General features: G+C 52.4%; 1 protein-coding gene and 1 non-coding gene across 4 annotated transcripts; both read left to right on the forward strand.

Annotated features, from left to right (window-relative positions):
* The first annotated feature begins 917 nt into the window (after window positions 1-917).
* KHDC4 (KH domain containing 4, pre-mRNA splicing factor) lies at window positions 918-9,855 on the forward strand. 3 transcript variants are annotated; one of them, XM_075844877.1, is made up of 14 exons: window positions 920-1,028; window positions 1,953-2,211; window positions 2,359-2,487; window positions 2,573-2,652; window positions 3,201-3,253; window positions 3,367-3,530; window positions 4,128-4,339; window positions 4,421-4,481; window positions 4,991-5,048; window positions 5,799-6,058; window positions 6,182-6,325; window positions 7,139-7,251; window positions 7,934-8,022; window positions 8,493-9,855. In XM_075844877.1, exons 1-14 carry the CDS (start codon window positions 1,000-1,002, stop codon window positions 8,687-8,689), a joined length of 1,848 nt encoding a protein of 615 aa, XP_075700992.1. In that variant the 5' UTR covers window positions 920-999; the 3' UTR covers window positions 8,690-9,855. The 3 variants fall into 3 exon arrangements, with proteins under 3 accessions (XP_075700991.1, XP_075700993.1, XP_075700992.1); XM_075844876.1 differs by lacking the exon at window positions 8,493-9,855 and having other exon boundaries at window positions 918-1,028; window positions 7,934-8,465; XM_075844878.1 differs by lacking the exon at window positions 8,493-9,855 and having other exon boundaries at window positions 919-1,028; window positions 7,167-7,251; window positions 7,934-8,027.
* LOC142665358 (small Cajal body-specific RNA 4) lies at window positions 4,548-4,677 on the forward strand. The gene has a single exon (XR_012851490.1).
* Window positions 9,856-15,614: the final 5,759 nt, after the last annotated feature.

Genomic DNA, 15,614 nt, shown 5'->3' on the forward strand with positions numbered 1-15,614 from the left:
ATAATACAACTACCACAGTCCCCCCATAATACAACTACCACACTGCCCCCATAACACCACTACTACAGACCCCCCATAATACAACTACTACAGTCCCCCCATAACACAACTACTACAGTCCCCCCATAACACAACTACTACAGTCCCCCCCATAATACAACTACCACAGTCCCCCCATAACACCACTACTACAGACCCCCCATAATACAACTACTACAGTCCCCCCCATAATACAACTACTACAGTCCCCCCCATAATACAACTACCACAGTCCCCCCCATAATACAACTACTACAGTCCCCCCATAATACAACTACTACAGTCCCCCCATAACACAACTACTACAGTCCCCCCATAATACAACTACTACAGTCCCCCCATAATACAACTACTACAGTCCCCCATAATACAACTACCACAGTCCCCCCATAATACAACTACTACAGTCCCCCCATAACACAACTACTACAGTCCCCCCATAATACAACTACTACAGTCCCCCCATAATACAACTACTACAGTCCCCCATAATACAACTACCACACTGCCCCCACTGACAGCCACAGGGTCCGGACCCCAAAACTACAAAAATAACACAACACAGGTTTGTCTCTGTGGGCATTAATTACAATAAGGTTTAAAAACAAAACAAAAAAAAACACCATACCCTTGCTCACAGCAGCCAATTAGAATCCATCTTACATTTCCCCACCACAGTTTAGAACATAAAAGCTGAGTTCTGATTGGTTGCTATGGAAGGCCTCTGTTTATAAACATGGCGCCCGCTGAGATTGATGAGACGTTACCATACATCATACATGAAGTAGAAGCAGCGTCTGACAGGCTGGGCGTGGCTACATGACGTAACTGTACACAGGCCGCTCAGAGCGCTCGATGGGCGTTATTATAGAACGTTTGTGGGCGTGGTCTGGCTGCCGACGTACGTGCGTCCTGACGTAGCTGGAGGACTACGAGAAGGCGGAGAGTTGTGTGGTCGCCATGTCAGAGATGAGCGCACAGACCGGCGGGTGAGCCTGGAATCTGGGTTCACAGGGATACAACCTGGGGCTGTTGGATGAGGGGTGTGCGGGAGGGGGCGGTGCGGTGTTATATGGGATTGCGGCCCTGGCTGGGCTGGTTGAGCCGGTGCTAGGCCTAGTTTCCTGGAGGAGGCCGCCACCAGGAAGTGGGGTACATAGCTAATGGGGTGCGGGAGAGTCCTAGTATAATGACGTGTGGGGGTGCATGATATGGGGGGGCTTGTATTGTGGTACAGGGAGGGATATGGGGGCTGGGATTAGATTATAGGGACGGATATGAGGGGGGGCACAGATTATTGGGGGCTGGGATTGTGGTACAGGGAGGTATATGGGGGGGCACAGATTATTGGGGTTGGATTAGGTTATAGGGAGGGATATGAGGGGGACACAGATTATTGGGGGCTGGGATTGTGGTACAGGAAAGGATATGAGGGGGTGCAGATTATTGGGGGCTGGCATTGTGGTACAGGGAGGGATATAAAGGCACAGGTTATTGGGGTTGGATTAGGTTATAGCGAGGGATATGAGGGGGTGCAGATTATTGGGGGCTGGGATTCGGGTACAGGAGAGGATCTGGGGCACAGATTATTGGGGTGCAGTGTAGTCGTTTAATGGGGTCATCGGGTAAATTCTGGGAGTTTGGACACGGTGGGGGAGGGTCATGTTGGTGTCATTAGGGGAGCTAAATCCTGGGTCCCCCTGTTATATTAGATTTGTTATCTGGGTGTAGTTCTGGTTCTGGGGGGCTGTATATTAGTTGGGGGCTGGGTAGTCAGGTGCTGGGATGGTAGTTATGGGGCACTATGTAATAAATGGGGGTACACAGTGTGACCTCTGATTGGCTGGAAGGGGCGGGGTCTCTTGGGCCGGACGTTGTCAATCTCAGATATGGTTTCCTTTTTTTTTTTTTAGACGAAGAAGTAAATGGGACCAGCCGGGCCCCGCTGCCGCCGCCGCCTCCTTCCTCCTCCCTGGGATGATGTCGCTTATACCGCCCATTGGCACGACCATGTTCATGCCACCCGCAGAGGAGAAGCCACCGACCGGCACCAACGAGACAGTCAGTGCGCCCTCCGGGGCCCTCGACGCTGCTGCCGCCGTGGCTGCTAAGATCAATGCCATGCTGATGGCGAAGGGCAAAATCAAACCCGCCCAGAATACTCCAGACAAGGTGCTGACGCATTAGACTTGGCATATTAAATGTCGCACCCCTGTGGTGAAGCTTTGGCGTGTGACCCCGGCCTAAGGGAGTCATCCTGATCTAGAATGTCTCCGGTGCCGTTTCTTATTTTTTTTTTAACCCCTTTCTTATTTCTAGATCCCGGTAGGCGGAAAACCTTCATCTGCGACCAAAAGCAAAGACGACCTCGTGGTGGCGGAAGTGGAGATCAACGACGTGCCGCTGACCTGCCGGAATCTGCTGACCCGGGGGCAGACGCAGGACGAGGTCGGTCACGTTTAGTACAGACTGTGATCTTAAAGTGACGCTCCGCTGGTAATAATAATTCTAACCCGTTACACGGTCCCTGCAGATCAGCCGGCTGAGTGGGGCCGCTGTGTCGACGCGAGGGCGCTACATGACCCCGGAGGAAAAAGCCAAATTGGGGCCTGGGTATGTATGGTCGGAGGAAGGTTTACTATGGGAGACAGTTATATATAGACGTGATGGGGACCCCTATATTCTGGTGACTAGAGTCGTGGGGGTGTCCCCAGCGCATGGATCCACATTGATCAAACCAGAGGGAGGGTCCCCTTTTAAAGGGGTTGTCCAGTTATAAGAAATTGATGACAGGCCATCAATATCTGATCAGTGGGGGTCCGACTCCCAGCGCCCCTGCCGATCAGCTGTTTTAAAGGGGCACAGTATTCAAGTGTGTGGGCGATTCACAGTACGAGCAGGTAAGAAATTAAGGGGAAGCCGCGCACGCCACGACCCCTTCAAAACGGGAGTGAGACCCCGACCGATCAGATTGTGATGGCCTGCCCTGAAGATAGGCCGTTCATCTCTTATGGCTGGACAAGCCCTTTAAAGGTTTCCCATAGTTGTGATTTGCTGCCTGGTCTGACATCGGGCATGACGAGATGCTGCTGCCCGTTGGGCGGTAGGTTGGCGTGATCACTGGGAGAGTATTTCACCCTCTGCTCTTCTCATTTTGGCAGAGATCGACCGCTCTACCTGCACGTCCAGGGCCAGACGCGGGAGCTCGTGGACCGTAAGTTGTGTATTTCAAATGAACAACCCCCATCTTTAATGGGGAGACTGGGATTGTGCGGTGGGGGAGGGGGTACAGCGCTCGTATAAAATGATATATGGTCTGTCTTATAGGCGCAGTGAATCGAATCAAAGAAATCATTACCAATGGAGTCGTCAAAGCGGCCACTGGTTCCAGCCCGACCTTCAACGGCGCCACCGTGACGGTGTATCACCAACCAGCCCTCATGACACCCGTCACGCCCGTGGCACCTCCCAAGCCTCCGTTCCAGTCCGGGGTATGTCTTATGGCCAATGCGATAAATTTACCAAAACTGGTGCAAAGGAGAAAAGCACTAGCGACCAATCAGGTCTCTGCATTTCTTCCACAAAAGGACCTCTGGAAATGAGAGCCGGATGCTGATTGGTGTTTTATCTTGAGCTAGTTTTGATCGATACCCCCTCCCCCATAGTTCCACTACGGCCTTGTAGTCCTGTCTCTGCCCTTCTTTTGAGCGATCCAACACTGAAAGGGTTAGTCTGACGACCGCTCCCATTTGTATGTCCTATAAAGGAGTATGGACGTCATTGAATTAACCTTTTAAAGGGGTTTTCCAGGGACACTCAATTTTTGGGATGGGCAGCGCACGAGCCCTGAGGAACTTCGTGAACACGAATAAAATGGGGCGCACATTGAGGCGTAAGCAAAGAATTGAACGGGACGGGCATTGAGGAGGCTGTGGACCAATAGGATGCCTCAAGCCCAGGACTTCTGACATATACCCCGGTTTGAGGCATCCTATTGGTTCACGGCCTCAATGCCAGACCGCATGATGTAATGACCCCCGTGTTAACCCCTTAGGTCTGAGGACACGTCTCTCTCTCTCCCCTGGCAGATGCATTACGTCCAGGACAAGCTGTTTGTGGGGCTGGAGCACGCCGTGGTCACTTTCAATGTGAAGGAGAAGGTGGAGGGGCCGGGATGTTCTTACCTTCTGCACATCCAGATGGAAACCGGAGCAAAAGTGTTCCTCCGGGGGAAGGGCTCGGGCTGCATTGAGCCCGCTTCTGGCCGGGAAGCCTTCGAGCCCATGTATATCTACATCAGGTCTGTCTTCAGTGAGGCCCGTATTGCTAAGGATTGTATAGATCTTGAGTGTAAAGATTTTTTTCCACTTTCTCGCCACAGCCACCCGAAGCCTGACGGCCTGGCGTCCGCCAAGAAGCTGTGTGAGAATCTCCTCCAGACGGTAAGTGTCCGGAACTCTTACCGCAAGACGCCGCCGCACGTGGCCTCCGTTCACTGTATGCCTGGTCATGGAGGGTTAAGAAAGCAGAGCCTATGAAGTGAGTCTCTGCTGATACCGCCCTCCTATAGGAAACGTATGGTCAGAGAGCAGCCGTGCTGCCAGGCGGAGTAATGGCTGACTGCTCCATTCTACATATAGCGTCCCGGCGGCAGGATTTTTCCATTTCCATTCACTGTTTCCAAGATCTCTGCTTGCCGTTATTGAATTGGGACTTTCGAGAGTTGTTGCCAGAGGCCGGATACCTGTCCTGGTTCATGTAGTGGTCACTCAAGTGCATGGTTTTCCGCCAGAGCGCTCTGATGCCTGTACTGGGCGGGCCTCACAATGCATTGTTCCCGTTCAATGGCAGCAAGCAGAGATCTTGGAAACGGTGAGATATAAAAATACAAGACTAGTGGAGATTTGTAGAGCTTCAGGTTACAATCGTTGAGATTTCTTTTGTCCCGCAGGTTCACGCAGAGTATTCGAGGTTCGCCAATCAGATCAGCTCAGCGGCTCCTCTGCCGGGTATGTAATCCTGTCCGCAGGAAACCCGACTCTGCTGTATCACAGGTGGGGGGAGGGCCCGGGGATCCCATCAAATGTCGCTGGATATGCCATCTCGTTACGATACAGGGGGGTCGGACTTTTGGGTTCGCCACCAAACCTGAAAATGAAGGGACTGCAACGCAGATTTAACGCTCCGTCCCCTGCATGGGTCGCGTGGCCAGGAGCGCCGCTGTACAGGCAGTTTCGAAAAGTGGGCGTGGTTTGCTGGATATGGGCCTGGTTTGCTGGATATGGGCGTGGCTTGCTGGATATGGACCTGTTTGCTGGATATGGACCTGTTTGCTGGATATGGGCGTGGCTTGCTGGATATGGGCGTGGCTTGCTGGATATGGGCGTGGTTTGCTCTTTTTTTTATACATTTCTTCTTCCTAAAGCCAGAAAATAAAGCACTTCTACACCTGCTGATCGCTCACGTAGATTTCCTTTACTGACTCGAGGACCGTTACAATTTGACGTGAACCTTTCTAATAAATTTGGCGCAATTCACGTCAACAATCCTCCAGTTTTAATAAACGTGGGCCTTTGTTTCGATTCTTTGGTTTTCAAGATCTCTGCTTGTTGTGCCCCCCTCCCCCATGGAAGTGTAAAGTCTGGCAGACATAAGGCAGCGCTGTCGGCTCCTGTAGTCATTGGCTGATCGACACTTAAGTGCAGGCTCGTTGGTGTTGTATAGATTTTAGTCTAAGACTGCAATACTTTTTCTTCCAGGGTATGCCCAGCCGCTGCCAATGAGCACTGTAGCCATGCAGCCGCCGTACTATGCAACAAACGGCTACCAGACTGGATTTCCCGTAGTGCCGCCTTTACCACCTCAGCAACCAGTGCAAGTGCCGTATGTGGTTCCTTCACCAATGAGCAACCCGCTGCCTCCAGTACCTGCTATGGTGTCCACCATGCCCGCTCCTGTGCCCCCTGTACCAACACGTTATCCAGTCCCACAAGTGCAGCCTCCGGTGACCACTATTCCAGTAAGTGACTAGGATCAGGCGACCTCTTATAGGATTACCCTTTAAATTGCATTACTTAAAGGGGTATTCCCAATTCATTTATAGCCTCTCCACATGTTTGTTTTTTTTTCCCCTGTTCGTCAGGTTCCAATGGCTGGTCCGTATGCTTCACCTGGTAAACCAACCGGCACATCTCAGCTGGCATTAAGCTTGCCCCCTCAAGGCCAGAAAAGGAGATTTAAAGAGGAGCTGCCTGAAGAACAAGACTCCGGCCTGCTGGGCTACCAGGTGCTTTAACACCTCCATATGAATGTGTTCTCCCACAGCTCAGCCCCTTATGAGTAGGTCATGGAGCATGATCTTCACTCTAAACTTGGCCCCAAAATTTCTGGGGTTGTCATTATGACAAGCCATTAGAATAAAGCCGGCCTAGCGATCAGCTGATCGCCTGATCACGGGTCCTGGGCGATCGCCTGATCACGGGTCCTGGGCGATCGGCTGATCACGGGTCCTGGGCGATCGGCTGATCACGGGTCCTGGGCGATCGGCTGATCACGGGTCCTGGGCGATCGGCTGATCACGGGTCCTGGGCGATCGGCTGATCACGGGTCCTGGGCGATCGCCTGATCACGGGTCCTGGGCGATCGCCTGATCACGGGTCCTGGGCGATCGCCTGATCTCGCTGGGGGAGTTGTGGCCACCCATACGGTTTCCCTACAGGGGCAATATAGTGTTATTCGGCAGTCGTTCACATTCGGGGAGCCACTGATGCTTATGACTTTGGCTCGTAGAGGTGGGACCTAAGCAGGGGACCTCTCCATCATATCCAAATGCCCTACTGGGGTACTTGGAAAGTTGCTGGATAGTATCATACTGTGGGTACATTGAGGAGCCGTTGATGTAGTTATTGTAGCCCTGGGGTAGTTATTTTGGAGTGGGTCTGCACCCCTCGTTAATGCACCGCAGTGCGGGATCTGATGGCCGCCCCCCCCCCCCCCCCCCCATGCGATGAAGTTCAGTAGGCTGATAAATGAGGAGCAGGAGATGACAAAGCACCGGTAGAACTGCTAATAATGCCACTGTGTATTTTTCTGCTCATAGCATGGACCCATTCATATGACTAATTTAGGTACAGGCTTCCCAGGCCAGAACAAGGTGGACACTCCGGCTGCTAAACCAGACACCGCCTCCTGCAAGGACCGAGAGAGGGACAGGTGAGAACCAGGAGGCTTAAAGGGACAATGCTGAGAGCCGGGGGGGGGGACAGCAGCTGAGCCGCGGGGGGAGGGGGGGGGACAGCAGCTGAGCCGCGGGGGGGAGGGGGGGACAGCAGCTGAGCTCCGTCATATTCCCGGTCATACTCTGATTCTGGAGATGTTTTTGCGGTGAATGTGAGGAGTAAATGAAAGATCTGAGTTGAGCATTACCTTAAGACAGTGGGCGGCTGCCCGGGAGTTCTAGCAGAGCCGCACGCTGAGATGAGACATCAGGATTAGGGAGGTTAGTGGATGGTGGCAACACAAGGAGCTCAGTATTAGAAAGATAAAGATACAGAGGACGTGAGACGGGACAGACAGTCACTGGAGGACATGATGATAGAGACAGCGGACAGACAGTCACTGGAGGACATGATGATAGACAGCGGACAGGCCGTCACTGGTGTGTTGTATTATAGCGGTGGTGATGTCACGGTGGGAGGTATATAATTGGGTGTCAGGGTAGAGATATAAATATCATCTACATTGCGGCTCGCTGCTTCTATCCCCTCTCAGTGGTGAAGCCCCTATAAGGAATATTAGACGTTCCATGGGGATTATATTTCGCTGTTCTGCCGTTCTTCTCCTGTTGCTGCCCCTTATATCTCGTGAATATAATCCCCCCCCCCCCCCCCTGCAGGCATCTGATGCCCCCGCCAGGTTTGCCAGTGTCAACGCAGAGGAGCCCAGAGGAGCGCGGGAACACGTGGAGCATTGACGGTGCAGATGGTGAGTGTCGTGAGCCCGGGCAGCTCTCTGTCTGGTGGGCAGCACCGCCCCCTGCCCCCCGTTTCCTGATCAGCATTCTCCCTGGCTCTGGTGTCGTCTCCTATGACTCGAGCCGGTCCCGTGTATATAATGCCGCCCCTGCCACCATTACACAGAGGGTGGGGGACATCTTGGTGCCGTGTTTCCACTGTCATCGCTAACTGCATATTTTTGTATTTTTTTTTGTGTCTTCTTTTTTTTTTTTTCTCTCTTCTCCCTTTTCTCTTCTATGACCGTGGACCGTGCGCCTGCGCTGTGGCTGACCGGACGCGTGATCCGCCTGGTTTCCGACTAATGTGTTTATTTCTCATGAATTAACGGACGCGGGTATTTTGTCTCTTGTTCCCTCCCGTGTCTCCTTTTCTCGTCTCAACCCCCATATACGCCCCCCCCCCCCCCCCCCCGGCTCTTGTTCTGCTCTTGTCTTTCAGACACCCCCACCAAAAAGTTAAGGACGGACAAAACCTTCGGCCTGGTAGCGTACGCCGGAGACTCATCCGACGAGGAGGAGGAACACGGAGGGCACAAGAATTCAGGTTCCTTCTCTCAAAGGTGGAATGTAGGATACCAGTATCCCGCCGCCGCCCAGCAGCGGGCCAATCAGATGCCTTTTTGGATGGCACCTTAGAGCGGTGGGCACAGCCCGGCCTGCAGTGACTTGTAGCAATAATCCAGCATGTGATTACACCACAAACTTGTCGTCCGCTGTTATTTTATTTTTTTTTGTTTTTTTTTTTTGTTTTTTTTAACACAAGGAGACTTTATAAGCAGGTAAAGAGATGCAAACGGGATCGGTCGGTTTTTGTTTTTCCTTATTCTCATCCCCGTTTTGGAAAGTCGGACCGGTCTGGTCCTCCCTCCACATAGTCTTGCTGTTCCTAGGTATTTGGGTTTTGCTGAAGCTCGGCCTTTTCTGATTTGAATTTTCTTGCAACAGGTGCCCCCCCCCCTTATGGTATCTATCGTCTGGGCCCAATTATAATGACTTGAATGACTGGATGTACTTGAGCGCTGAGCCCCATTAAGGGGTAAATCATAAATGAAGGAGATTTCCAACCCCCTCCTTCCTCGTATAAGAAGATTCCTTTAGTCAGGTCACGACAGGTGCTGGTTTACATGTTGGACCTTTTTTTTTTTTAAGGGAATAGGGGGGGGGGGGGTTGCCTAAAAAGCTGGGACGCATTGGGCTCACCGCTACTTTGGGCCCCACCTCCGCAGTATTACAGGTAGAATGGGCTGATTAGAAAGCCATGTCCAACCTGCCCTATGGGGGGGCGCCACCTTTCAGCAGCATTGCTGGTCTTGGGCCATGACAGCTGATTTGGGAGGAGGGGGGGTGGGGTTTGGTATCGCACCCATTAACCCCGCACTGCTCAGTCAGCTGCTGACACTTGTGCATATAAATCTGGGAATGTCACTAGGAGATCTTATATGGCAGTAACTCCGCCGGGCTTAGGGGTGAGAACAGTGCGAGCCTTGTCCTTCCTGCTGACCCCTCCCCCGTGCCGTACACAGCTGCCCCCGTCAGCGTTCAAGCCGACGCATCCACGCCTCTGGTCACCTGAACCCCCCCCTTATCTGCATGTGGTCACAGCGCCCGATCCTCTGATCTATATAATCCTGATCACCACTGCCGACCTCTTATAAACTCCAGATCTGTTCTCCTCACCAGGATCCTTCTGCGCCCGCCTCCCGCTGCCTGTCAATACCGCTTTGTACCTTTTCCATCTTTTTATTTTGCTGTAAATATTGAAAAAAAAATATTTTATTGTAAATAAATGTATTCATATTCAATACGCTGTGCGGGTGTTTTTGTTGGCGAATGGGCGCAGGTTTTGTCACATGACCTCCTCCTGACTGCTAAATGGCTGAGGTCTCAGAGGCTAGAACCATGTGGAAAAAAGCTTAAAGGGGATGTTTCGTTTCAGCAAATCAATGTTTTTTTTGTATGATTGAAGTCCTACAATTCTCCAATATACTTCCTGTAATGCCTTACACTTTTCAAGATCTCTGCTTGTTGTCATTCAGTAGGAACAGTCATTGTTTACTTCCAGTGGATAAATCTGTTCATTGTCATGTGATGGAGACCCAGGTGCTGGGATCGTTGGAAGACACCACTCTGATAAACATACTGGAATGATCCCAGCGCCTGTGTACCCATCACATGACCATGTAACGATCCCAGCGCCTGTGTACCCATCACATGACCATGTAACGATCCCAGCGCCTGTGTGTCCATCACATGACCATGTAACGATCCCAGCGCCTGTGTGTCCATCACATGACCATGTAACGATCCCAGCGCCTGTGTGTCCATCACATGACCATGTAACGATCCCAGCGCCTGTGTGTCCATCACATGACCAGGTAACGATCCCAGCGCCTGTGTCCGTCACATGACTATGTAACGATCCCAGCACCTGTGTCTCCATCACATGACCATGTAACGATCCCAGCACCTGTGTGTCCATCACATGACCATGTAACGATCCCAGCACCTGTGTGTCTATCACATGACCATGTAACGATCCCAGCACCTGTGTGTCCATCACATGACCATGTAACGATCCCAGCGCCTGTGTCCGTCACATGACCATGTAACGATCCCAGCACCTGTGTGCCCATCACATGACCATGTAACGATCCCAGCACCTGTGTGTCCATCACGACCATGTAACGATCCCAGCGCCTGTGTGTCCATCACATGACCAGGTAACTATCCCAGCACCTGTGTGTCCATCACATGACCAGGTAACTATCCCAACACCTGTGTGTCCATCACATGACCAGGTAACTATCCCAGCACCTGTGTATCCATCACATGACCATGTAACGATCCCAGCACCTGTGTGTCCATCACATGACCATGTAACGATCCCAGCGCCTGTGCATCACATGACCATGTAACGATCCCAGCGCCTGTGTCCGTCACATGACCATGTAACGATCCCAGCACCTGTGTGCCCGTCACATGACCATGTAACGATCCCAGCACCTGTGTGTCCATCACATGACCAGGTAACGATCCCAGCACCTGTGTGTCCATCACATGACCAGGTAACGATCCCAGCACCTGTGTGTCCATCACATGACCAGGTAACGATCCCAGCACCTGTGTGTCCATCACATGACCAGGTAACGATCCCAGCGCCTGTGTGTCCATCACATGACCAGGTAACTATCCCAGCGCCTGTGTGTCCATCACATGACCAGGTAACGATCCCAGCACCTGTGTGTCCATCACATGACCATGTAACTATCCCAGCACCTGTGTATCCATCGCATGACAATGTAACGATCCCAGCACCTGTGTGTCCATCACATGACCATGTAACTATCCCAGCACCTGTGTGTCCATCACATGACCAGGTAACGATCCCAGCACCTGTGTGTCCATCACATGACCAGGTAACGATCCCAGCACCTGTGTGTCCATCACATGACCATGTAACGATCCCAGTGCCTGTGTGTCCATCACATGACCAGGTAACTATCCCAGCGCCTGTGTGTCCATCACATGACCAGGTAACGATCCCAGCACCTGTGTGTCCATCACATGACCATGTAACTATCCCAGCACCTGTGTGTACATCACATGACCATGTAAGGGTGTGGTGTCTTCTCTCCACTATAGTGTGTGTGTGTTTTTGTGTGTGTGTGTGTGTGTGTGTGTATATATATATATATATACACACCTGGCTGGCCAAACCTCAGCAAACGTTTCGAAACCAACCATTGACTTTCCTGGGAAGTGACTGGCTGCGGACCGGGCGACCCCATAAGTCTACTGGGAATTGTCTTTGAAGCCACAGAATAAAGGGGTCTTTTGTATTTGTTCCCTTTCACCCTCCTGCACTATGTACGTGCTCTACTGTCCTCAGATACCCTGCACATGGGGTACAGCAAGGCCAGGTAGCCATTAAAGGATAGGGGATACATGTATGATCGGTAGGAGTGCAACCGCTAGGACCCCCAGTGATAAGGAGAACGAGGGACCGAAAGTCCCCCGAAGTTCTCCAACACTAAATCTGGTGCACATGCCCGACCAGCGCTCCATTCATTTCTATGGGACTTCCAGGACCGCTGTCTCCGGCAGCTCCGTAGAAATAGAGTGCTGGCCGAGCATGAGTACCAGCGCTCTATCCTCATGCTTCACTTCGGGGGACTTTCGGTTTCTCCTTCTCATCGATGGGGGTCCAAGAGATCATACATGTATCCCCTATCCTGTGGGAAAACCCCTTTTAAGCTTATATCCTTTTTAATAATGAACTGTCCCTTTAAGTGACGAGGAACAACTGGGGGCCAGACGCTCTGGATTGCACTCGCACTGTATGAAGTGGACAGATCGCTCGTAGCATCTCCTGCCGCTGGTAGACTGTTCGTGCGTAACATCCTCCTGAAGCCTCTCACCCGTGGACCGACCGGATTTTCTGTGTGGAGAGTCCGCCGCATATTGGGGTGTGGTCCAGTGGCGGACACAGACTGCAAAAGGCCCCTGTGCAGATAATGTGCCAGGGCCCCCCCGCCCCCCCCCCAATACCGACAAAGTTACCTAAACATATATATGCATATAAAAATAAACCTTACTAATAAAAATTATGAAGGAAGATTTATATTGTACATTTTATTACCAGTTTAGAACACAAGTAACACATTTTTTTCCGGGTTAAATTCTTATCTAAACTAAGTCCCTAAATGTGGGCAAAGAAAATGAAAAACCTATACTCACCTCCTCCGGCGCCTCCGTTCCCCCTCCGCAGCCCCTATCCCTTTCTGTGTTTACAAAGCTGCTGTGGTGACGCGCGGTCGATGGCACATGACCGCTGCAGCCAATCAATGCCCTCAACAGCGATTTGCTGTGGAACTACTGTCCTCAGCAGCACACCAATGAGGAGTTATTGGCAGCAGCGGTCACGTGCCATCGGCAGCGCGTCACCAGTGCAGCCTTGTACACTTGTAACACAGACCGAGACAGGAGGATGGGGGCTGCGGCGGGTGAACGGAGGCGAGGGAGGAGGTGAGTATAGTTTTTTTATTTTCTTTGCCCACATTTAGAGACTTAGGTTAAATTGAATCATTGAATATAACACAAAGCACTCATGCAACTGAGATGCAATAATTTAGATGATCTTATCATGCTTAGCTTACTGCACTGTTACCTATCAAGCAGGACTGAATCTCAAGATATCTACAGAGGGGGCTGTATGGCGTTATCTACAGGGGGGACTGTATGGCGCTATCTACAGAGGGGTCTGTATGGCGCTATCTACAGGGGGGTCTGTATGGCGCTATCTACAGGGGGGACTGTATGGCGCTATCTACAGGGGGGACTGTATGGCGCTATCTACAGGGGGGACTGTATGGCGCTATCTACAGGGGGGACTGTATGGCGCTATCTACAGGGGGGACTGTATGGCGCTATCTACAGGGGGGACTGTATGGCGCTATCTACAGAGGGGGCTGTATGGCGTTATCTACAGGGGGGCTGTATGGCGTTATCTACAGGGGGCTGTATGGTGTTATCTACAGGGGGGACTTTATGGCGTTATCTACAGTGGGGTCTGTATGGCGTTATCTACAGGGGTTCTGTATGGCGTTCCCTACAGGGGGGGTCTGTAGGGAAAGTCATACAGCCCCCCCCTGTAGGGAACGCCATACAGACCCCCCTTTAGGGAACGCCATACAGACCCCCCTGTAGGGAACGCTATACAGCCCCCCCTGTAGGGAACGCTATACAGCCCCCCCTGTAGGGAACGCCTTACAGCCCCCCCCTGTAGGGAACGCTATACAGCCCCCCCCCTGTAGGGAACGCCATACACCCCCAATCACTCAAAAAAATGCGACCTACAGTGTGAAAAGACAAAAGACATGTATCCCCTATCCACAGGATAGGGGATACATGTGTGATCGCTGGCATTGATAGGGAGAGCGGGGGACCGAAAGTCCCCCGAAGTTCTCCATCACTCACCTCTGACTTCCGGTGTCTGCGCAGCTCAAGTGTGACCGGCGCTCCATTCATTTCTACGGAGCTGCCGACACAGACCCCGGAAGTCCGAGGTTTGTGATGGAGAACTTCAGGGGACTTTCGGTCCCCCGTTCTCCCTATCAATGCCAGCGATCACACACGTATCCCCTATCCTGTGGATAGGGGATACATGTCTTATGTTTAATGGCAGAGCGGGGAGATACTCCCTGCTCTGCCGTAGTGTTCCGTGGCATCGCGCTGTAGCAGCCATAGCGGCAGCTAGCGGAGATTCCGGCCAAGGTGGGGGCCCGTGCCGGCAGGTGACGCGGGCCCCCTCATGCCGCGGCCCCGTAGCAGCCGCTACGGCTGCTATAGCAGTAGTTACGCCCCTGTGTTAGGGGGAGTTCACACTGAGGTTTTTTTCGCGAAAAACGTCAGAAAGTGCCTCCCATTGAAATCCATGAAATTTTTCCTGCGAGCAGTAAAAACCGCATGCGGGAAAAAGAAGCGCAATGCCCTTTCTTCGGGCGTTTCTGTCTCTGACTTCCCATTGACAACAATGGCAGGCAGAAAATGCGTTTTTTGCTGCGTTTCCCTGCCCACGGCCCGATGGCCGAAAAACGCCACAAAAAAACGCAATGAAAAACGCGGGAAGTGTTCTACCGGCAGGTCAAAATATGCCTCAAAATTCCGGAAGGAATTATGAGGCAGATTTTTCTACATAAAAACTTCTCCCTTCTGACATGAACTTTTTAACTTCATCTACCTGTCCTCTGCAGTCTGCACGTCCTCCACTCGTCCTGTGTCTGTCCTCCGCTCATCCTATGAGTTCTCCGGCAGTCCTGACTGTACTGTCCAGCCGCCCGAAGTCTTACGTCGCACCGCCCCCTGTCCTCTCCCCTGCCTGAGCGCTCCTCCTACCACCAGCATCGCCGTCCTGTCCTATTCATCTGTGCCAGATTGGCAGTGCAGTGTAGCGGCTATCACCGGGCCCGGGCACCCGCCCCCTCCCTCCCGATTGGTAGTGCAGTGTGGCGGCTATCACCGGGCCCCCGCCCCCTCCCTCCCCTCATGCCTAGTGTTGTGATGCTACTAGGCATGAGGGGGCCCGTGCCGCCAGGCCTGGTACATAAAATGTAATGTGCCTGTCAGGGCGACACGGGCCCCCCCATGCCGCGGGCCCCGTAGCAGCTGCTACGGCTGCTACTGTGGTAGTTACGCCACTGAACGGGCCCCCTTCCCACGCGGGGCCCTTGTGCAGCTGCACCGGCTGCACATGCGGTATGTCCGCCCCTGGTGTGGTCCCAGGTCTATTCGACTCTGTAATATATTCTGCAACTCCGGCCTGGTTCACATCGCCTTGTTTTCTTCTATCGGAGGTGTACGTTGGGAGGAGTCCTGATCTAGAACCTCCAACGGTAGGTAGTGACGAACCCCACTGTATAGGCGAACCGTGGGCAACATCGCCTGAGCTCCCTGGGCAGAGTGCTACTCAGCGCTGTGCCCGGGGAAGCTGCTGACGTCACTGTCTATATACGTACAGTGATTTCAGGTGCTGCAGTTTTGGTAGCGCTCTGCCCTGGAACTG

Source organism: Rhinoderma darwinii, chromosome 12 (genome assembly GCF_050947455.1).
Source record: "Rhinoderma darwinii isolate aRhiDar2 chromosome 12, aRhiDar2.hap1, whole genome shotgun sequence".
Lineage (NCBI taxonomy): Eukaryota > Metazoa > Chordata > Amphibia > Anura > Rhinodermatidae > Rhinoderma > Rhinoderma darwinii.

Bases quoted from the DNA above. Each gene is read 5' to 3' on its own strand.
- KHDC4 (XM_075844876.1), top strand. From the start codon at position 1,000: ATGTCAGAGATGAGCGCACAGACCGGCGG. The intron at 4,340-4,420 runs GTCTGTCTTCAG...TTCTCGCCACAG, and splicing joins CCCATGTATATCTACATCAG to CCACCCGAAGCCTGACGGCC. The intron at 4,482-4,990 runs GTAAGTGTCCGG...TTTGTCCCGCAG, and splicing joins GTGAGAATCTCCTCCAGACG to GTTCACGCAGAGTATTCGAG.